A 24,392-nucleotide genomic window follows, 5' to 3' on the forward strand; every position below is an offset into this window, starting at 1 on the left:
TAAACACACAAAACCACAAACATTATCTACTAATATGTCTCTAAAGGTTGAATCTGGGTCAATTAGCCTGCTAGTTGTGTAACCCTTTCTGGCCCTGTGTCACACAGTTTAGTTGAATTGGTGCAACCGCTCCATATGCAGCTCCTCTTAAATCAGATTGGAGGTCCCCAATAGGGGGCCCCCACTCATTTAACTAAATTGGTTTCTACATGAGTTGTGTTCAGTCAGTGCCCAGAGCACGTAAACTAGCCCTGAGTTTATTTGTGGTGAACAAATTTCATCCCTCATTAGCCCCCAGACTGAGGCTTCGGCTACCCAAAAAGTTTTGCTGGCATAGCTATATGGGTTTAGGAGGGTGAAAAAAATCACATCCCTGATTGACATAGCTATGATGGCAAAAGCCCCAGAGTAGACACCAAAAAGTCCTTTTGTTCAGGGGACTGGTATAAGCTGTTCTTTTTGCCAGTATAAGCTGCGTCTCCACTAAGAGGGTTTGCTGGTATAGCTCCACCAGCGGCAAACCCTTTCTAATGTAGACAAGGCCTCCCACTGGTGGATTTTACTCTGGAGTGCTTTCTGCTTAGACTGTAACAAGAATGCAGTTTTTAGTTTACCTGTCTGTGAGCCTGGCTGGGCAGTTTGCAGAGCCGGTGCAAGGCATAAGCAAACTAAGCAATTGCTTAGGGCCCCAAGCAGCTCAAGAGGGGTGGTGGTGGTGGTGGGGGGGGCTATTCACTTTTTTATTATAAGTACTTGCCTGTTTTAGTATTGTTGTGGGAGGCGGGGGGGCGGGGGGAGGGAGACAAAATATTCCTGCTTAGGGCCTCCAATGGGCTAGCACTGGCACTGGCTCTTCGCTCAGTAGCTCCTTTATAATTCCTCACCTTGAGCAAACACAAAGCATGAGGTTTTGAAAAGTGCTTAGTGTTAACCTAACCCTAGCCCTGCTTGGGCCTGTTCTGCACTTGAAAATGGTACCCGTCTAACTATGTCGGTTAGGAGGGTGAATTTTGTATCGAGATAGTTATACCAGTACAGCCCTTGTGTGGCTGCAGTTATGCTGGTATACAAGTGCTGTATCCTGGTGTAGCTTATTCTCTTTCCCATAGGGAATAACTATATCAATACAAAGCACCTTTATTACTTCATCCACACTGGGGGGTGGGAGGGTTAAGGGGTGGTACTGCTTTTACTGTACTGATATAGTTAAAATGGCACAACTTTCTAGTGCCATCAAGTCCTTGGTAAATGGGAGCAGAGATAGGCCAACGCTGAGCACTTTTGAAAATCCCAACCCATATAGCATACGTAAAAGTATGGCTTGTTAAAATACTGGACCCTGTTTTTTAAAAGGTGAATTGTGTGGCTTTAAAAAAAAAACTGATTGATTAAGATCCTAGATCCGGAACAGAATAGAGTTTAAAATGACGGAGCATGAGCACCAGGGGAATGCTATCCACTCCTGGTGTGCTGGGCACCTGCGGCTGTGGGTTGGCTGGATGGGACATGACTCTTCCCCGCCCCCCCACCCCCGCCCCGCCCCGCCCCCACTGCTTTCTGTTGGCTCAGGGGGACTTGCAGTGCACCTCTTCAAGGGAGGTGTCTGAGCCTCCCTGTCTCCATAATACCTGCATCTGCCCTCCATAAAGAGGGCACTTCTGCATCCTCCTTATCTATCTGTGCCTCCTACAGCCCATGGCTTACAAAACAGTTGACCCGCAGAATCCCCAAATGCTCCAAGGATGTGAGGAAAATGAGTCACTGAAATGAGTGACATGTACTAGGAGATAAAAGAACAACGTCAAGCAGGTGGTAGATCGAAAGATGCTGATGCAAAGTATCATTCTTTTGTTGTTGCAGGTAGCTTTGAAACCAGGGACTAATATATTATACTGGAGAACAACAGGGATTCTTATGGGTTCTAAAGTGGTGAAACCTGTTCTGGTGAAAAACATAACAATTGAAGGTATGGAATATCCTACCATCAGCTAATAACTAAACTGTCTACTGTACATTGCAATAATAATTGATGTTTTATTCCAGCCACTGTCTTTAAGGACAGATACGTTGTTTTTGGAGAAAAAAATTGACATCATAATCGCAGTAAACTCTTTCTTTCTTTCTTTCTTTCTTTCTTTCTTAGCCTTATTTAAAGTAATTATTCCATGCATTCTTTTTTACTTTTCCAAATCTCTAGGAAAATATTTAGTCCACTGGTGTCCTGAGAAATATGATACATGGAATTAATTAGTAAATGGTGACGCCTGCTGGGGAAGATTGGAATTGTAGAAGAAAAAAAAAACCCTCAGGCTGTCTGCAACAGCACAGCATAGCAGACCTTTATTACAACTGGGCCTGTCTACACTTGGAAATGTACCAAAATAGCTATTTCAGAATCAGAGTGGAGACTAATATTGAATAACTGTTACAGAATTATTATTCTAAAATAGTCCATTACATTATAAAACACTCAGGACTTGGAAATTTACTCTAATATTCCAGAATAGCTATGTTGGTATATTTCCAAGTATAGATAAGCCCTTAGTTTCATATAATGTAATGCTCATCCAGGTCAAACTCTCGTTGAAGGGAATGGGAGTTTGGCCTGGGTAAGGACTGCAGAACCAGAGTCTCCGTTAGCAAAGCCCGACGGACTCAAACTAGCAATGACTGTTTGTGACTGTTCAGTGGTCTTATACAGTGTCTGTTTTCCCCAAAACAACTGTGTAGGCGGGAGCTGCAGGTACTGCTGCTCTCTATTTTTGTGCCTATTTATGTGCTTAACCTGTGCTTTGCTTTACAGGAGTTGCATATACATCTGAATGCTTTCCATGCAAACCTGGTACATTCAGTGATAAGCCAGGGTCTTCCAATTGCCAGGTGTGTCCCAGAAATACCTACTCAGAGAAAGGAGCTAAGGAATGTACCAACTGTAGCGAAGAAACACATTATGCAGGTACAGGGCATAAGCCAAAAAGAATACATGAATATGCGTCTGCTTCAGTATTATTATCAGCTCTGCGTACTTTTATGGAGCTCTGTACATACATACACAGGAATCACTTCGCCCACCACTGAAAAGTCGTCAGAAGAGATTGGGACACAAAAAGAAGGTTAATATGGTGCCGATCTGAAACTGCAGAGGGAATTTATGTTTGCAATTTATAATGGCTCACACTGGAATTTGGCCAGGGTACTTTATAACTCCCATGCTCTAACAGAAAGCACCATGAGATCTTCAATGGCCCTGGTTTTAGATTTCCTCCAAATTATGGTAACCCCCAAGCTAATCTGAGGCATTGGTTCAGTACTGATTCACTGGCAGCTCCCAACTGCTTCCTTCGGCACCTGAGTGTTTCCTGGAGATTTCTTATTCAAACAGTCACCTGGTCGACCCCTCCTTGCATTGGGAGATCTGACTGGATCAGAGCACATGGTGGTTTGGCTGCAGACTGGACATGTGATAGCCTTCGAAGCTCCTCTGTTTCCTTACCATGATAGCAACTAGAAACCACTAAGTAAAATGGACCACATTCATCCGTGACATAGCTCCATTGCACTTAAGCACACGCTTAACTTTAGGCATGTGAGTAGTCCCTTTGAAGCCTATGTGCCTACTCATGTGGTTAGAATTAAGCATGTGCTTAAGTACTTTCCTCACTCAGGGCCTCGGAGCAGTGTAACCACTGATCAGTCTCCTCCATAACTACTTCAGAGATGGGGAAAGGGGGCAGGGGGACTATACAGCTGGGAGAGGGCCCATTTTCTGGGGAGTTTGGGGACATAGTGTATGGACAGGCATTACTTGGGTTGGAGCTGGTCCAATTATGGATTGTGACAAACCCCTTCCCCGATTCCCCACCAGGATCCCAGCCACATGGGGTTTCTGTGCTTATTATTATGAATTGTATTGCCATACCACGTATGTGCCCCAGTCACGGACCAGGACCCCACTGTGCTAGGTGCTGTACAAACACAGAACAAAAGGACAGTCTGTGCCCCAAAGCACTCGCATTCGAAGTATAAGACAAGAGACGACAGGCGGATGCAGACAGACAGACTGGGGATCACAAGGAAACAATGAGACAATACTGATCAAAATAGTAGATAATGATCTCAGCCGGTGAGCAGCCTAACTGTTGTCAAGCTTTTTGTAGGCACCATGGCAAAGGAGAGTTTTATAGAGACCAATAAGGTAGCTTTGCACATGATTACAGGGAGCTCTTTCCAGGCGTGAAGGGCAGCACGGGAGGAGTGGGCGGTATTTTAGATAACATGAAGGTGTTATTTGAAAATCTAGCAAGTGGGCAGTGGAGGCTGGCCCCCTTGGCAGAGTGGAGGCAGAAGTCGGCATAGAATTGAAGGGCTGGAAGGGATCTTGGGAAGTCACCCAGTCCAACCTCTGAGCTGAGGCAGGACCAAATATACCCTAGACCATCCCTGATAGGTGTTTATCCAACCTGTTCTTAAAAACCTTCAGTGATGGGGATTCCACAACCTCCCTTGGAAGCCTGTTCCAGGGCTTAACTACCCTTAGAGTTAGACAGTTTTACCTAATATCTAACCCAAATCTCCCTTGCTGCAGGTTAAGCCAATTTCTTCTCCTCTTACCTTCAGTGGATTCGGGAACAATGAATCATCATCCTCTTTATAATAGCCCAGGGATCGGCAACCTTTGGCAGGCGGCCCACCAGGGTAAGCCCCCTGGCAGGCCAGGCCGGTTTGTTTACCTGCTGCATCCACAGGTTCGGCCAATGGCGGCTCCCACTGGCTGTGGTTCGCCGCTCCAGGCCAATGGGGGCTGCGGGAAGCAGCGCAGGCCAAAGGATGTTCTGGCCGCCGCTTCCCGCAGCCCCCATTGGCCTGGAGCTGCGAACCGCGGCCAGTGGGAGCCACCATCGGCCGAACCTGCGGACGCGACAGGTAAACAAACTGGCCCAGCCCGCCAGGGGGCTTACTCTGGTGGGCCATATGCCAAAGGTTGCCGATCCCTGTAATAGCCCTTAACATATTTGAAGACTGGTATCAGAATCCTCTGGATTCGCCAATTTGTCCACATCTTTCCTTAAGTGTGGCACCCAGAATTGGACAGAGTACTCTAGCTGAGGCCTCATCATTGTGAGCATATGAGAAATGATAGGTAGCATGGGGATAGGCCATGAAAGTGAAGTCAAATAGTCTGTTGCATATACTGTGTATAAGTAGCATATTTGATGCATGCACATACACAGTACTGTGATGTTATCTCAAATACTGCCCATTTGCTTCGATGCTCTTGCAGACTAATTAGCGTCTACAGTTCTTTTTCTTATAGATTAACGTTTTGTATAGAGAACTGATTATCTTCCAGAAATGTCTCCTATCACTTTAACTGCTAACATTAGTATGGACACTGATTAGGGACTTGTCTGCTCGCATTGAAGTTAATGGGAATTTTGCAATTGACTTCAGTGGGAGTAAGTCCGGGCCCCAGCAAAGTAAAACGTTTCTGAAGGGACAGACAAGTCAGTTTTCATTTATTATCAGATAAGAATTTGATCACAGTGCTTACATGATTGATGCAAATTGGGGTTTACTGTTATCGCAGAGAAAAAGGGTTAGGTGCCGGTCTGACTGTACGGCTGTCTCAGTCCGTGCCAAAGCAGAGTATCGGCCAGTACAAGTAATGCCTGAGCTTGTCAAAGGAACCCGCTGGATTTCAGTGGGAGTGGGGTGCCTGATTCTCATAGGCTCCTTTGAAAATCCCAGTGAATGTATTTTTGTTCCTGAATTAGCATTTTTCCTGTCCCATCTTGCAGTCCGGCTGGATACCTCAATTTTCAGCCCTTTGGAAATCCTTTACCACTCTGTTTCTCATCCTTCCTTTTCAGATGAAGGATCCAGCCAATGTACAGAGCGTCCTCCTTGTACGAACAAAGACTTTTTCCAGATCCATACACTGTGTGATAAGGAAGGAAAGGTAAGTCAAGTGTTCACTCAGATTCATATTATTCGCCAGTTCATTGAGCCATTCGTGATCTAGTGGCCTGAACACAGGACAGGGAGCCCTGAATTTCTGAATTCTTTTCCTGCTTCCAGCACTGACTCTCTTAGTGGCCTCGGGCAAGTCCCTTAACCACCCTCTCTTATCAGTTTATCCATCTGTAAATGTCCATTGCTCTTAGGTTTTTCTAAGACATCTATCATCGTGGTATGGAAGAGCCTAATCTTGTAAACACTTGCATGTGTGATCAGTCTGACTGGGTCATTGGGATGACCTCTGAGCATAGACGTTTGCAAAATCAGGGCCTTGATAGAAATAACAACATATACGTGCCTCATAGGAGCATCTTGAGGATTCATTGACTAGAGCTAGATAGTTTAAGCCAGGGGCAACCAGATCTACTGGGTCTATTAGAAGGTGAGCTGCATTAGGAATGTGCCAGTTTTGTGGCTTTATTCTCATTCCCCTCTCCCCTAGTCTCATGGGAACGCCTTTGCCAAAGCTCTGTGGGATTGTAGGTTGGATTTAGAGGTTGAAGCAGCTGCTCATTGCAGCATTTTCCCCTGCAGCTCTTGCAGAAACTTGTCTGATCTGAGAGTTGATCCTTCAGAACTACTTTGCCCAAACCCTAGATCCTCTGACCCCAAGAGGCCCTTCCACCTCCCTTAGATCCAGGGGAGGAGGTAGCAAGTGACCTGCCTCAGCAAGTCGTCAAAATCCACTTAATCGATGCTCAACTGGAGCAACACCTGCTAACAAGATGGAGCCTTTCAGTTTAAGGTTGGCTGTTGATTATACCCCTCTTTGTACCTGCACCTGCTTTAATAAAAATCACTTTCAGAACATGGCAGCATGTGTAACCTTGACTTATCACACACACACTTCAAGCCACATAGTACTTGTACTCTGCAACCTCTTTCTGATGATGATGATGATGATGGGCGATCACTCGTTACCGAGTATGATCATCTTCCATGGGCGTTATGGGTCCTCAGGTGGCTAATAAGGCCAATCCTTGAGCCACAAGCTCTATTACAATGAGGGCAGATGTTTTCAGGCTCAGCAGGAGGCTGCTGACCATGACTGGAAGCCAGTCTCTCCTTCCTCCTGCACCTCTTGTCCTCTTCAGCTTGTTGGCGAGCAAGTTCAAAATGCAGGGGACCATCACATAGGACTTCACTCCATTTTAAGCGATCCTGGGCAAGTGTCTCCCAAGTGTCAATGTCAATATTACACTTTTTTAGGTTATCCTCCAAGTCCTTATAACACTTCCATTGTCCACACACGTTACGGTACCCTTCTTTCAGCTGAGAGAACAGGACCTGTTTGGGGAGGCGATGGTCTGGCATCCGGACAATGTGACCAGTCCAGTGGAATTGCTGATGGGTGATCATTACTTCGATACTGGGGGGCTTTGCCTATTCCTGTCTTCCCATTTGATCTTCAGAATCTTACAAAGGCAGCATTGATAGTGCCTCTCAAGGAGTTTCAAGTGGTGTCTATAGGTTGTCCAAGTTTCGGACCCATGCAACAGTGTTGGGAGAATAACGGCTTGATAAACAAGAAGCTTGGTGTCTGTTCGAATGTCGTGATCTTCAAAAACCCTGTGCCATAAACGAGAAAAAGCTACACTGGCACAGCTCAGGCGATGCTGAATTTCTGCATTAATATCTGCCTTGGATGAAAGATGACGTCCAAGGTAGAGGAAATGATCGACATTCTCCAGTGCCACTCCATTGATTTTGATAGCTGGAGCATGTAATATCTCATTTGGAGAGGGCTGATAGAGCACTTTAGTCTTCTTGATATTAAGAGTGAAACCAAGACACGCGTAAGCATCGGCAAACACATTCAAGATAGTTTGAAGATGTTTCTCAGAGTGGGCAAAGATTGCGTTGTCATCAGCATACTGAAGTTCCACAGTAGATGTTGTGGAAATCTTACTTTTGGCTTTCAGCCTGCTAAGCCTGAACAGCTTTTCATCCATTCTGTAAATGATTTCAATGCCAGCTGTAAATTTCCCAGCAGTTAGATAAAGAATGACGGCAATAAAAACTGCAAACATGGTTGGAGCGATGATACAGCCCTGTTTGACTCCTGTTTGTACTTTGAAAGGTTCAATCTGGGAGCCAGTGCTGCTCAGAACAGGTACGCAATGTCACCAAGCAGATGAAGAACAACAAGGCAGCAGGTCTAGATGGGATCCCCGCTGAAATCTTTAAAGATGGTGGACCAGAGCCAATTCAGCAGTTTTACATGCTTATCCTTAAAATCTGGATAAAGGAGGAGATGCCCAGTGAAATGAGGGATGCCCTGATTATCACCCTCTTCAAGAAAGGGGATAAAGTGGATTGTGAAAATTATTGTGATATCTCCCTCCTTGCCATTGCAGGCAAAGTTCTGGCATGGATCCTTGCAACCCGCCTTCTGCCCCATCAGAAGAAATTTTACCGGAGTCACAAAGTGGTTTCCGACCATGTCATGGAACTGTGGATATGATCTTCACAGCACGGCAGATGCAAGAAAAGTGTCGGGAGCAAAACCGACCACTGTACATGGCTTTTATTGATCTAACTAAAGCCTTTGATTCCGTGAATCGCCGTGCCCTCTGGACTGTACTCTCTAAGATTGGATGTCCTAAAATTGCTTCATGATAATATGAAAGCAACTGTTCTGAAGAGCACTGGCTCCCAGAGTGAACCTTTCATTCAAAAGTAACCTCTTTCTAATGACTTAGTAAATTAATAGCATTTACCCCTACACTCAAGGTAGCAGGCTGTAATTGTAGTCTCCTACAGATTGCACTGTAATTGATCTGTGAAATTCAAGTCCCTCCTCAAGGCTCACTTGCTTTGATTAGCCTCCCAACGCCAACCTCCGAGTCCACCATTCCTGCCTTCTTGATAACCTTTCCCTCAAACTACTATCAAATGAACTCATCACAATTACATTTCAGGGTATAGAGCAGTATAAAAAAGTCATTGTCTGTATGAAATTTTGGTTTGTACTGACTTCGCTAGTGCTTTTTATGTAGCTTGTTGTAAAACTTGGCAAATATCTAGATGAGTTGATATACCCCCTGGAAGACCTCTGCTTACCCCTGGTTGAGAACCACTGTCCTAAGGGAATGCTCCAAAGCCTGTTGAAGTTAATGGAAGTCTTTCCATGAGCTTGAGGTTTTCAAAGGGGCCTAAGGGATTTAGCCACCCAATTCCCTTTGGGTTTCATTGACTTTCTCCTTTGAAAATCCCAACCCGATTGGCTAAGTTCGTATGCACATTGAGTTCAATGGGATTACTTGTGGGTGTAATGTTTACCCAATTGCATGGAGTCTTTATACAAGAGCTATTAGTAGTAGTAGTATTTTATTTTAAATGACATGCATACCTGCTCCAGAAATAACAATAAGTCCATAAGGCCATGTCAACTGCACTGCAGCTTAGAACACAAAAAGGGCTGCATATTTACCTTGGATTTCCCCTATTACTACGTGGCAGTTATCTTCTATTGTGACAGTCCTCTCCAGAGAGGTAAAGAGAGACGTACATGAAATCGGTGCCTATAATTTAAAATGCTGCCAAATTGAGGCCTGTGTATATTTTTCCACTTTGGAACCTATCTACTTTTCTTCTCTTGAGCTATTGCATCTTTTTGGGCCTAATCCAATGCCTAATGCATTAGTTTTCAAACTGTGGGGCATGCCTCCCTCCTCCTCCCCCTCCCCCAGGGTTAAATTCAGGAGTCTTAAGAGGGGATCTGGATTGAGTAATGTGGCTTATGTAAATGAAATGAGAGATTTGGTAGATAAGTGGGTGAGGGGGAAAGGCATTATAAGCTTTGAAGGAATGTGTGATTTGGTTACTCGGGAACAATTCCTGAATATGTGCAATGATGATGTAAAACCATATTTGTGGGACAAAAAGGTGAATGCAGTGGGTGAATTAGCTGTGTTTGCAGACTCCTAATGAGCAAGGACAAACTGCAATTAAACATAAACCACTGGCAGAGGGGTACAGGGTTGGGGGAAAGCAAAATCACCGTTTTACCCCTGGGAAAAAGGAGGCTGGGAGTTTGCCTCCCCATTCCCCTATTACTCGTCACAAATCTCCTGTACAAGCAGAGGAGTCCAAAAGGTGCTATCATTGGGGAATAACTGTCCTTGGCTAAGAGGGAACAGGCAGCAGGTAACACATGAAGCTGCTGCTTCTCAGAGCCCGGCTGCTGCCTCTTTCCACACAGGATTTCTAAAGGTTACTCCTACCCAACCAAGCAGTGAGCATATGCATGCTGTTAATCTTAATGGTAAATTACGTGTTGGATTGAGAGATACGGGGGCTGAGGTTTCTGTGGTCAGGAGGGACCTGATCCAGAACAAGGATTTGTTGCCAGGGAAAATGGCAGAATTAGAACTGGTGGGAGGTTACAAAGTCCTTGCACCCTTAGCTAAGGGTAAAGCTTCACAAGGGAGTGGGGTCCAGCCCAGAAAAATTCCAGAGGGAGGGGCTGAGGGCAAGCATGGTTGCAGTACACCCTTGCCAAAGCCTCAAACACATGCCTGAATTAAAAGCCTTCTCCAAAGAGGCAGAAGAATCTACATCAGGGCACCTATCATGGTTCACAAAGGAAGTGAAAAAGGTAATGGACACTAAACAAGACAAATTGTGTGAACAGAGTGTAATGGGTTGGATCACAGAAACCCCCTTGGGACTGCCAACTGATGTGCCAAGACTACTTCTTCCCCTGCTTTCCCTGCCAGCCTGGGACTCCAGCACCCTGTCTTGTTGAGCCAGACATGCCAGTCTGCTCCAACGCAGACCCAGGGTCTGAACCACGTGCCCCAAAGCTGCAGACTTAACTGAAAGCAACTTAAGAAGTGTTCTTGTCTAGAACACTCAGATGCCCAACTCCCAATGGGGTCCAAACCCCAAATAAATCTGTTTTACCCTGTATAAAGCTTATACAGGGTAAACTCATAGGTTGTTCACCCTCTATAACACTGATAGAGAGATATGCACAGCTGTTTGCCCCCCCGCCCGGGTATTATTAATTAACCCAGAGTATGTATTAAGTAAAAAATGATTTTATTAAATACAGAAAGTAGGATTTATGTGTTTCCAAGTAATAGCAGACAGAACAAAGTGAATTACCAAGCAAAATAAAATAGAACACGCAAGTCTATGTCTAAGAAAACTGAATACAGATAAAAACCTCACCCAGTAAGCTTCCTTTTACAGACTAGTCTCCTTCTAGTCTGGGTCCAGCAATCACTTACACCGCCTGTAGTTACTGTCTTTTCTTCCAGTTTCTTTCAAGTATTCTTGGGGGCGGAGAGGCTATTTCTTTAGCCAGCTGAAGACAAAATGGGGGTTTAAGTAGACTTCTGGTTGGAGACCCCCTCCTCTCTCCTATGCAAAGTCCAGCTCCAAGATGGAGTTTTAGAGTCACATGGGGAAGTCACATGTCTATGCATCACATGTCCATTCAGCATGGACGCATGTCCCCTGGCATGGTGGTTGAAGATGAAGGGACATATGAATCTTTAGTGCACCTGGCACGTAAATATCTTGCGACGCTGGCTACAACAGTGCCATGAGAATGCCTGTTCTCACTTTCAGGTGACATTGTAAACAAAGCGGGCAGCATTATCTCCTGCAAATGTAAACAAACTTGTTTGTCTGAGCAATTTGCTGAACAAGGAGGACTGTGTGGATTTGAAGGCTCTAAAATTTTACATTTTTATTTTTTTATTGTTTTATTTTTTACCAGCCAAGCCACATACCAGGGTTGTGAGTTCAATCCTTGAGGGGGCCACTTGGGGATCTGGGGCAAAATCAGTACTTGGTCCTGCTAGTGAAGGCAGGGGGCTGGACTCGATGACCTTTCAAGGTCCCTTCCAGTTCTAGGAGATGGGATATCTCCATTAATTATATATATATAAAAAAAAATTCCTGGGAAAGCTCCAATGTGATTGGTGTCTTCGAGTTCATTGTTGGCTTAAGTGGTTCTTGATTGGGCACTTAATTTGCACATTCCTTTCTCAAGAAGCTGACCAAATGCTTTACTAAGGCTGCTTAGAAATCAAGCAAGTATACAACCAATATTCCTAACTTCAAGTACAAAAATGATACATGCATACAAATAGGAGGAATGTGTTCAGTAGATCATAACCTTTACATAGATATGTTACATGACATATGTGGCATAAAACATATTCCAGTTATATCATATATACATTCATAAGCATATTCCCATGAAGCCTTATGGGGTACACCATCACACAGAGCCTGACTGCCGTAGATTTGCTGTTAATCTTGTGTCTTTTGCTACTTCATCTATGGGTCAAGACAAAGGAGTTAATACTAGTGGTAAACCCTTTAAAGATGTGGGACATACCTGATTTGTGGAAGAAACTGTTGTACATGCTAGGGATCGTGACAAGACAGTCCCACAATCATGTTACCCTTCACCTTATACCTTTAAACAGGCTGGAAGCTTGGCACAGCAGCAAAAGCATAACAGACTCATGCTGCTGTGTAGAAGGGGAAACCGAGGCACACCACCTCATGGCATTGGTGGCTAAATGCCAAGACACCTACACTTTAACAAATATTTCTGTCTGCATTCTGTTAGCAATACTACACCCCAATCTGTTTTCAGGCACCAGGGGACCAGGCATCCCAAACCTTGCTAGAACACCTATGAATGACATCATACGGTTTAAAGGTACTGAAAGGGAGTGTGACCAAAGACAAACAGGGATTTTACATGTACTGCCTCCATCGTGGACAGTGCCCAAGTCTCTGGCAGTAAGTTCAGGAGGAGGGTGTGATACTGCACCCCATAATGCTTTATGGAAATATGCTTATGAATGTAACTATGACATAACTGGAATATGTTTTATGCTACATATGCCATGTAACATATCTCTGTAAAGGTTATGATCCACTGAATATATTCATCCTATTTATATGCATGTGTCATTTTTGTATTCACAGTTATGAATATTGGTGTACTGGTTTAATTTTAAGTAGCCTCAATGAAGCAGTTGGTCAGCTTCCTGAGAAAAGACTATTCTCAGTAAGTGCCCAATCAAGAAACACTTAAGCTAACAATGAATGTGGAGATGCCAATCCACATCTGAGCTTTCCCAGGAATGTGGCTTGGTCTGTAAAGTTCTGAGTCATGCATGGACATGTGACTTGCCCATGTGACTCCAAAACTCCATTTTGTAGCTGTAATTCTATACAGGTGGAGGGAGGGGCTTAGACCCACAAGGAGAAACTATATAAAGCCTTGGGAGACCCCTCCATTTTGTCTTCAGCTGGCTCAAGAGATGGGCTCTTCACCCCTAGAGGATCCCTGAAAGAAACTGGAACAAAGAACAGTAACCACAGGGGTGTGAGTGATAGCTGGACCCAGACTAGAAGGAGGCTAGTTTGTAAAATAAGCTTACTGGAACATCTCTGAGGGTGAGGTTTCATCTGTAATCACTTTCTTACTGTATTAGGCATAGACTTGCGTATTTTATTTTATTTTGTTTGGTAATTTACTTGGTTCTATCTGTCATTACTTGGAACCACTTAAATCCTACTTTTTGTATTTAATAAAATCACTTTTTACTTATTAATTAACCCAGAGTATGTATTAATATTGGGGGGGGGGTGTAAACAGCTGTGCATATCTCTCTATCAGCGCTATAGAGGGTGAACAATTTATGAGTTTACCTGGCATAAGCTTTATACAGGGTAAAACGGATTTATTGGGGATTTGGACCCCATTGGGAGTTGGGCATCTGAGTGTTGGAGACAGGAACACTTAAGCTGCTTTCAGTTAAGCCTGCAGTTTGTGGGACATAGTTCAGACCTGGGTCTGTGTTTTTAGTCAGCAAGCATGTCTGGCACAACCAGGCAGGGTTCTGGAGTTCCAAATTGGCAGGGAAAGCAGGGGCAGAAGTAGTCTTGGCGCATCAGTTGGCAACCCCAGGGGGGTTTCTGTGATTCAACCCGTCACACAGAGATCCACCTCTGACTCATCTCCCCCCACTTAGGCTACGACTCCCATGGATTGCAATCACTACTCCCTTCTGCTCTCCCAACATGGCTCTGACATTTCCCGTGATCAGCCTGAGTTCTACTATGGGATTCCTCACTCTCTGTTTTCTGTTTCAATCCAGACACTTCCTGTTCCAGCCTGTTACTCTCTCACTCACTGTCACCCCCACGCTTCTGCAGTCCTACTATCTGAGCTGCCCTATTCCACCATCCCCTTCTCCTATTGCAAAACAAACAAACCACTTGTATCAGTCCTTCCCTCTTCTCCACCACTCCTGGCTGGCTTGCTTGCCAAATCTGTTACCCAGGATTTTCAGAACCCAAAGCAAATTTCACTGTTTCACTCCAGGCAATGTCAGGAATAAATCAGTGGGAACACAGCAATTCTGTCTCATGAAATATCAATACAAGTAAGCATGCTCTTATCTAAAACTACAATTTATTAGATATTAAGCACACACAGACATAAGCAATAGGTTTAGGACATCCCAGATATAGTTACCCACGGCCTGAGACGGTTTTGAGTGATCACCAGCCAGGCTTTCAGGGACACTCTTTAGAGGTCGGCTCCTTTCTGGAAGAAAAGCTCCCTTGGATTGTTGTGAGGTATTTACTTTTTCCCAATCTGTTATAGTTAATTCTAACAAAACACGCAACCTACAGTGACTCCTAGTGGGTCGGCATAATAACCTCTACCGGGTCACCAGTTCTCCTAATTTCAACAAACTACTCATTAGCTCAAAACATTTCTAGTATTTCTAGCCATAACAACAATATGTCAGGGACACCTAAAACCAAGGTCATTATCCACTCCGTCTCTTCCATAACTTTCTATCCCATCCTCCGATTCTAATTAACAGACTGCAAGTATGCAGCTGTCTGACCTTGTCTCACAAAGGCCTAAGATTACTCCTAGCTATGCGACGTTTGGTTTTCAGCTAGCAGTGGCTGCACATACAACATGGCTGACTGCAGTACTGCCAAGTTCTGGGGTACACGCAGGAATGTCATGGGGCAACAGGAGGAGAGAGGTGAGGCGGGAGGGGGTGTTGCCTCTCCCTGTGTCGGAGATGGGGAGGGGCCCATTCCAGCTTGCTGGCCACTCTAGAGCTTGATACATAAGTGCCCTCCCCCCCTCCCTATGTGGGAGGTAGTTCTTCCCTGCACACACAGCCTCTTGCAGATGAGTGCTGGAGATTGCACCAGGGACCAGAGGAGCCTGTGGCCTGTGAGTGACTCTGGGGATCCCAGGGACGTGAGGAAAGGAGTGCAAGCCTATCTGTCTGTGTCCTGCTGGGACTGCATACCCAGAACGTGCCCTGGGCTGGGGAGCAGCAGGGTGCCCTGGCCGGGATGGGCTTCTGGCCCTAGGCATCTGTGGAAACACTGTTTCTTAAAAAGAGGGGCGGCATGCATGGTGGGATGTGACTTTCTGAAGGGGGACCCAGCAAAAAAAAATTGGGAACCTCTCGCCTAATGAAATCCTGAAACCAAAATCCTGCAACGATCTATCCCTTAGGAACCCTTGGAATGGCAGCTGAGCTTTGCACGGATCAAGTCTGCTCATGGGGGATCGAATAGCACAGTCTGAGCTGTATGTCAAATGAACAAATAACATTTCACTGCACATCAGTCAATCCTGGGGGTTCAGGAAAAGGCAGCTCATGCTACCTGATCTCATTTCCCTTCTAAACATGTGTTCACTGAAAGGACTGGAGAGAAATTCAGAAGTTTTCAAAGTATTGGCAAGTCTTGAGAGAATGTTCAGCTTGTGAAGTTCTCATATACAAATGCCTCAAAATACGCTCAGTTTTCAAAATGGGGGAGGGGAAGGAAGTATTTTTTGTATGTGTTCTTTATACAGAGTATCCCAAACACTTCACAGAAAAAAGTCAATAAAATGCTTCAGGGAAAATAGAAAGTTTTTGTTTTTAAAGCCCGGTTTAAAGAGGGAAAGTGATTAAAGCCAACATGTTCAAATTGGAAGTCAATGGAGATCTGCTGCGGTGCCTAAAAGAAATCAACCAACTAAGGCCTGATCCAAAGCACATTGAAAAGACTGACTAATATCAGTGGGTTTTGGGTCAGGCCCGTATTGATGGGAATGGTAGTCGGAGATAACTGATATTTGTTTGTTAATAGAAGAGAAATATACTTTCAACTGATTTGTAGCTATCAAATTGTGCACATGGACAGCCTATGTAACTGTGCGATATTATTACTGTTACTCTCATCCTTTCCTCATATTGCTTATTACACTCACTTTTTGCATCTACTTTTAAATTATATTGTAAGCTCATCAGAGGAAGGCTGTAGATTCTTATGTGTATGTACAGCACCTTGCACAGTGGGATGCTGATCTTGATTTGGGCCTTTGCATGCTACTGCAATACAAAAAACAAATAATAATAATAATAATAATTAATAAAACCAGATGCTTGTCCTCTTGAAAATCAGGTCACTTATTTTGGTGCCTTGCTATGGATTTAGGCTCCTGTCTTCAGGCATCCACGCTGGAAGATGATGGCTTCCATGTGTAGGAGGAAATGGGGGAGGGGAAGAAAGCTCCAGATGTGGCATCCAAAGTGCAAAAGAGGCCCCCTACTTCCAGTGGTGAAGAATCCTAACTTATGGGAGGGGATACAGAGAAGCGTAGGGCAGAAGGAGGCTATGAGATCATGGGATTAGAGTGGAGAGAGTGCAAGGAGAGTTTATAATGAAGGTGACAGAGGGATGGGGTGATGCTACTGGAATGAGAAAGCAGTCTGTGCTACTGGATCTGCCGGAGGTTAGAGTGTAGGGATTCAGGAAGCCTAGCGTAGGTGATTGCAGTAGTCCTTGTGTGATTGATTTCAGCAGTGTGAACCTAGAAGTTTTGTCAAATGACCCAGGGATGAGTGTGGGTGTGTGTGAGCTTGTGTGCAAGTGTGTGAGTGTCTGTGTGTGCAAGTGTGTATGATAAAATGACATCCCACCTTCTCAGACTCTCCTTTATCTGCCTGTCTTGACTCTCTCGGCTCCTGCCTACACCATAACTTGCTCCTACTGAATGCTTCAGGCACTGAATCCTTTTCCTAGGTAAAAAGTCCTCTTTTTCCCATGTTTCTGACTCCACTAACACTCTTCACAGTCAAACCTTTGCTTTGCTCTTATAGCCTAAAATCTTGGAGTCATCTGTGACCCCAGTCTCCTCTCTCCTCCCATGACTCCCTTGTATTCACTTAACATTATTGTCCAAAACTCTCTGATTGGTTTTCATTTTGTCATGTCTGGGTCCCACCGAAAACACCCAGCGCCTTCAGGTGAACATTAATTAGGAACTTAATCAGCTTTGAGTCCTAATGCCATCTAATGTAATGTGTGACTCAAATACCTTTCAATTTCAGACTCAGATAATGTACAAATGGATAGAGCCTAAAATCTGCAGGGAGGATCTTCCTGATGCGTTGAAACTGCCTCCTTCTGGAGAGAAGAAGGATTGTCCACCATGCAACCCTGGGTTTTACAACAATGGATCATCTTCCTGCTCTCCTTGCCCTCAGGGCATGATTTCAGATGGAACAAAGGGTATGAGGTCTATTATCTGGTGAATACACCATCTCAATAACTTATGGCAGTTAGACGTCTACAGACTTTGCTTGTTTTTCTGGAGGCTGTCACTTGTTTGTGTGTGGTCTACATTTTTGTGACATGTCCCTGTCAGTCAGTGTTCTGGTCTGTAAAATAGATATTGGTTAAATGACATCGGAGCAGGATTGGGGAAGGGAGGGAGAGATGGAGAACATGAAGAACAGGAGTGTCCCAGTTGATCCCCAGAATGCTTTGTTATAATGTATTGCTGCCGTTATTTACTGTGATGTTTCCTGGATATGTCTCTTGGCTGGTATGCACATATTTAAAGTTATTTTTAAGCTCTCTGAGAATGGCATCAGAACCATTCCAGACAAAACATTCCATCAAGTCCATCTCTCTGCTGGTGCCTATTTGTTCCCTACAGTTCATTAGTCCACCTGATCTGATTCAAAGTATCATCCGCAATGAGGCCTCTGTCATTCCAGCTGGGAGAAAGTTCTACAGGTCTGATTCTGTGTGACCATTGGCTGTTCATTTTTAAAGGGCTTAATTGTTTCTTTTGAACTGTGTCTTCAGATTTGCTCACAGCTGCCCTGAATGAAACACTAATGGTTATGGAGTTTTTTAAAGCGCTGTGTTTGATATTCACTTATTGTGTTTAATTTTCTTTTCCTGACTTTCTCTTCCTGTAGAATGCAAGGCCTGCCCTGCTGGGACTGAACCAGCTCTCGGACTTGAATATAAATGGTGGAACGTTCTGCCAGTCAATATGAAGACTTCTTGTTTTAATGTTGGCAATTCAAAGTGTGATGGAATGAATGGTGAGCTGGTCTTTCTATCTTATTACTTGTCTGTCTTTCATGGGTGCCACTCACCATAGTATTTGAGTGCCTATCCCAGTGAATATATGTGCTTTATGCAGTTCATCCCAACATGCAGCTCCTTTTCTTCCTCTCACTGCACAAGGATTTGATACCTCTAATAGATATAAAACTTGTTGAATACCAAAAAGGAGAAAATAAATATCCTCAACTGGTGTAAACGTTTTGGCTCCGTTAACTTCCCTGGAGCTACACCGATTTATACCAGCTGAGAATCTGGCCCATACTACAATGTTATGCATCTAAAGGTCTATATTAGAAAAAAAGTCCTCTCCGAGTTCTATTTTTGGTTCTTTCCATTTGTGTCTTCATGATCATTGTGACTTTCAAGGACATTTTATTAATGTTTTTGAAAACATACAACGTTTTCAATCTTTGCATCAAGCCAGCCTAGTGCCTTCAAAGCAGTCTCCCTGCATGTGCGCTGAGATGGCAGCAGAGAGCCATCACAGAACCCCTATGAAAATATTCCTGTTCAAAAATTTTCCAACCCATCCTTCTATTAGTGCCTATGAGGAATTGTTCTTGTTCTGTATAAGAGTCCTGTTCTCTATTTTACATGCTAAAACTGCTAGGATGATGTAATTCAGTCCTTGATTCAGCAAAACACAGACTTAACTTCAAGTGCTTACGTGCTTTGCTGAATAGGGATGGACTTCCACAGATTTGTAGATTTTTAAGGACAGAAGGACATTATGATCATGTAGTCAGACCTCTTGTATGTCACACTCCATAGAATTTCAATTGCTTTGATAAATCATGACTTCATGGTAATATTTGCCTGTGAAATTGACAATTAATAGCTAACTTCCAGGAGATGCAAGAGAATGATGGGCTATTACCACTCCAAAAAAAAAGATCTTGGAGTCATCGTGGATAGTTCTCTGAAAACATCTGCTCAATGTGCAGCAGCAGTCAAAAAGCATAACAGAACGTTAAGAGCTCTTTCCCATGAGGAAAGAGATATATAATAAGACAGAAAATATCATAATGCCACTATATAAATCCTCCACACCTTGAAAACTGCATACAGTTCTGGTTACCCCAATTCAAAGAAGAAATATTAGACTTGAAAAAGCTATAGAGAAGGGCAACACAATTGATTACGGATATGGAAGCTGTTCCATACAAGGACTGATTAAAAAGACTGGAACTGTTCAGCTTAGAAAAGAGATGACTAAAGGGGGGGGGGGGGGAGGGATATGATAGAGATCTATAAAATCATGAATGGTGTGGAGAAAGTGAATAGGGAAGTGTTATTTACCCTTTCACATAACACAAGAATCATGGGTCACCCAATAAAATTAATATGCAGCAGGTTTAAAACAAACATAAGGAAGTACTTCTTCCCACAATGCACAGTCAAACAGTGGAATTCGTTGCAAGGGGATGTGAAGGCCAAAAGTATAAGTGTGTTTAAAAAAAAAAAAAAAAAGAATTAGATAAGTTCATGGAGGATAGGTCCATCAGTGTCTATTAGCCAAGATGGTCAGGGATGCAACCTCATGCTGTGGGGGTCTCTAACTTTCTGACTGTCAGAAGCTGGGACTGGACAACAGGGGATGTATCATTCGATAATTGCCCTCTTCTGTTCATTTTCTCTGAAGCACCTGGCACTGGCCATTGCTGGAAGACAGGATACTGGGCTAGATGGACCATTGGACTGACCCAGTACAGCCATTCTTAAAACAGTTTATTAGGACTTTACAATTTAGTCTAAAGATTTTTTTTATTTAAATAATTTACTAAATTTTGAAAAGTACATTATAGAGAGAGACTTGCATATTTAAATAAACTGACTGTTTCTTGTACAAAAAATGGCCTTTCCTTTGCAGGCTGGGAGGTGGCTGGTGATCACATCCAGAGTGGGGCAGGGGGCTCTGACAATGATTATCTTATCCTGAACCTGCATATCCCAGGATTTAAGTAAGGAACATAGTTTCTTTGTCAATTTTTCTTGTATTTTTTCCTCTTGTACCTGTTTCACGTTGGCTCATGCTTGGAATACAATGGAAAGAAAGTTACTATGGGCTAGTCTACACTAGAAGCGAGACAGTGGTCCTGCTGCACCGATGCAGCTGTGCTGCTGTAGTGCATCTGGTGAAGACGCTCTATGTTGACAGGAGAGAGCTCTCCCATCAGCATAATAAATCCTCCTCCACGAGAGGCGGGAGTTATGTCAGTGGAAGAAGCTCTCCTGCCAACATAGCGCTGTCCACACCAGTACTTAGCTTGGTGTAACTTATGTTGCTCAAAGGGATGGCTTATTCATACTCCTGAGGCTTTGTCTTCACTACCCGCCGATCCGGCGGGTAGCAATCGGTTTATCGGGGATCGACTTACCGCGTCTACTGAAGACGCGGTAAAATCGATCCCTGATCGCTCTGCCGTCGACTCCGGAAATCCACCTCGGCAGGAGGCGGCAGCGGAGTCGGCGGCAGCGCGGTAGCGGTCGACTTTCCCGCGTCCTCACCGCTAGGTAAGCCGACCTAAAATACGCAACTTCAGCTACGGTATTCACGTAGCTGAAGTTGCGTATCTTAGGTCGGACCCCCGCTGTAGTGTAGACCTAGCCTGAGTGACGTGACTTATACCGATGTAAGTGGTAGCATAGACCAAGCCTGATTCTCCAGTACTAGATCATCCATAAGTAACTCATTATCCAGTATTTTATTGTGATTGGGACTGTTGACAACATAAGCCTTGGATCTGCAATCAGGCTGCTTCTTACAGCTGTATGGAGTGAAGTCATTGCACAGGATAACAGGATCAGGGCCTTGGCCAGCAGCTAAGGGCCATATTGTGCTTTCACGTAGGCTGGAGCAAATCAGGTGCAATTCCATTGAAGTCAAACCAATGAGATCTGAATCAGGCCTTAGGTTGTGACCCTGCAGAGCTTACTTACATACGCAATCCTACTGAAGTCAGCGGTATGATGTATTCCGATACACAACGAGCAGCCATATGACTGACTTTTATTTTAGAATAAGGGATGACAACAAACAAGAAAGGTCTCTAAGAGAGAGATCACAGTGACTCTGAATGTGTGTGTGTCCTCTCTGACATGCTCAATCGGCTCTCCTTCACTAGGGTCTTGCCTTCACTAGGAAGAAAGTTGTTAAACATATGATGGATTTGCAAACCAGGGGACTACAACTCCCATCAGCCCCCTCCCCATCGTACATCCCCTTTCTCCTGGCTATGCAGGGATTATGTATCCCATCAGCCTCCTCCCCATGCACTTTCCCCTTCCCCTGGCCAGGTAGGGAGGAAGGTCCGAAAGGGGAAGTGGCCAACCTCTGTTTGGAGGTGGGAGCCATATGACGGCAGGAAGCTGGAGAGAAGCCCCAGGAATTGTGGACAGAGCTGCCTGTGGAACAGGCGGTGGCTGCCAGACCCCACAGCTGGGTGCGGATCTGCATGGGACTTATAGGGAGCAGCAGTAGCTGGGCAGGAAGCCAGTGCAAAGGGGCCCAATGAGAGACACTAACTGAGCCTGCTTGGAAACCTGCAAATGCTTTTTTGCTTGAATAGAGACTGGGCTGGAGAGGGCACCCCAGGCATTAGGCCTGAAGAGCCCTGACAGCTGACTGGACTGCCCCAGGGATCCAGACAGGTAAAACGGTATGTTCATTGTAAAAAAATAATAAAAAATCACCCACGCCCCCTTCCCCCCAAATTGAAGTAGTGATACCAGTACAAAAACCGGTTACATTAGGACAGGTTTCATGTGAGTGAATTTCTTCACCTCTCTTGTTGATTAAAAAACAATTGGCATAATTGACTGCTAAGTGTCCTTAGAGCACCTGTTAAATATTTCATTTCCTGTCTGTTAAACAGACCTCCAACATCGGTGACAGGAGCAACTGGGTCAGAACTAGGACGGATTTCTTTTATTTTTGAGACCATCTGTTCAGCAGATTGCGTGATGTACTTTATGGTGGTAAGTGAGACCTCTATCTGTATGGCGGAGGGATATGATCTTGGTCTTCCACATATCTCTTTCATAGTTGTATATGGACATGAATTAGCTGCGCTAGGTTTATTATCACTAAGAGTAAGTGTGGCATTAATTTAATATCTGCAGTGCCCTTGTAGGGGTATTTATCTGATGCTCTAGCAGGACTTCTCCATCACTCATGGTAATGATCCTGTTCTTTTCTGCTATCTGATTATTTTAAAAGAATACGATAAAGGACTAAATTCTGCATCATTCAATCCATTGGCAAAACTCCCATTGACTATAATATGATCAGGGTTTTGACCTCTCAAGTATAGTAGTATTGTGGTTCAGGATACAGGGCATGGGAATTGCACTCAGAAAAGTTGAGTTCTATTCCTGATTCTGCCACTCACCCACTGTGTAAGTCTGGGGAGTCGCTAAGGCCTCATAGCTATTACTGTAACACATTGGCATTTAATATTTCACAGCTTCATTCCACAGTATTGTTAATTCTACTATGTACATTTTTAGGATGTTAATAGAAAAAACACGAATGTGGTGGAATCCTGGGGCAAGACGAAGGAGAAACAATCTTACACTCACATTATCTCCAAAAATGCTTCCTTCACATTCACATGGGCCTTCCAGAGGACAAACCGGGGCCAAGATGTAAGTATTAGATGCTTGCTTTTTTAATAACATAGCCTCCTCTTGACATTTGCTCGAAGTGCCCAGAACTCCCAGTCCACTCCAGCTTGTTTCTCAGTTCATTTATAGAGGAAGCTGGCAGATGGTAGACCTCCTGTCCAACTTAACTGCCACTTTCTGCCATCTGGATTTGTGGTTGTGGATATATCAGACTTCCAATAGTGGCTGAGTAGGGAGATGGAAAGTGGATGGGTAAAAAGGAAGAAATGACATAGAAAATAGCGAGGAGCTGGAAAAGTTGAGTAAATTTCTAAAAACAAAAGATCTTGGGCGATCTCCAAAAAAGGTGGTTGATCCAATTGACTCCCCCTTATTGGAAGAGATGTCCCTCATTTCAGATCCAAATTTGCTTCCATCTGACACAAAGTAGGTGTTGTCTTGCTTTAATAATGGTAGAGAGTGACATGAAAAATGCTGACTTGGGAAACTGAGGAGACAGAAAATGTTACAAGCATAAGCTTCCTGTGCTTGCACTTGTACATTGTCCATCCTGTTATGTCTTTCTCAGCACTTTGCATTTGGGCCATGATTCAGCAAGGTACTTAAGCACATACCTAGCTTTGACCTTGGGAGCAGCTCCATTGGAAAAAGTGTGAAAGAATTGTCTGTGCAACTATTCTCGTGCTTGAAATTAGGCATCTGCTTAAGAACTTTGCTGAAATTGGGGCTTTTGGCTTTATCAGGTTTAGAGGCATGTGGGGGAAGCTCTAACTTGTGTGAGCAGCATCTACATTGCACTTAACCTAAGGTCTCCTTAACCCTGGCAGCGTTAGGAGGCAGTCTTTATATAAAGATGAACTCTCCTTGCATAGATTAACCTCTGAAGGTAGCACAATGCTTTTCTTCAACACAGGTTATGTGTTAATAGTTGGTTCATCTCTTCCACCAAACTCAGCCTATTGAACAAACGTCTTCGTTGAGGACACCCCAAGGAAGATCTCATTGTGTATTTATCTTTGAGTCGTCCTGTGTTCTTTATAGGTAATTCTGGAGTAATGAGGCACTGTAACACCATATCTTGTCTCACATTCATAAGCCAACTAGTATTGAGACTTCCTCTGCCAATAGTTGTTCTTTTTGGGTTTTCAAAATAGTTTCACTGATTGTGGCCTGGTGCCCAGTGTCCCAAGCAGCATCTCCATCTCTTTGTATAATCTACACTGAGGCATTTCTCCCACAATTTTCATTTCAATGTCCTTTTCCTACATTTTTGGTTAGATTTTAGTAATTGTGAGAACTGAAGGAGTGACAGC

At 44.0% G+C, this 24,392-nt stretch overlaps 1 protein-coding gene across 1 annotated transcript in view; it reads left to right on the forward strand.

Moving 5' to 3' along the window:
* ELAPOR2 (endosome-lysosome associated apoptosis and autophagy regulator family member 2) overlaps positions 1 to 24,392 on the forward strand; it is a 157,636-nt gene that overhangs the window by 109,249 nt on the left and 23,995 nt on the right. The window contains exons 6-13 of the mRNA XM_065414384.1: positions 1,861 to 1,966; positions 2,804 to 2,956; positions 5,871 to 5,959; positions 17,421 to 17,601; positions 18,300 to 18,428; positions 20,324 to 20,414; positions 22,329 to 22,431; positions 22,963 to 23,100. Of these exons, the coding sequence (XP_065270456.1) occupies positions 1,861 to 1,966; positions 2,804 to 2,956; positions 5,871 to 5,959; positions 17,421 to 17,601; positions 18,300 to 18,428; positions 20,324 to 20,414; positions 22,329 to 22,431; positions 22,963 to 23,100 (990 nt within the window). The remainder of the gene's footprint in view (positions 1 to 1,860; positions 1,967 to 2,803; positions 2,957 to 5,870; positions 5,960 to 17,420; positions 17,602 to 18,299; positions 18,429 to 20,323; positions 20,415 to 22,328; positions 22,432 to 22,962; positions 23,101 to 24,392) is intronic.

Source organism: Emys orbicularis, chromosome 1 (genome assembly GCF_028017835.1).
Source record: "Emys orbicularis isolate rEmyOrb1 chromosome 1, rEmyOrb1.hap1, whole genome shotgun sequence".
Classification (NCBI taxonomy): domain Eukaryota; kingdom Metazoa; phylum Chordata; order Testudines; family Emydidae; genus Emys; species Emys orbicularis.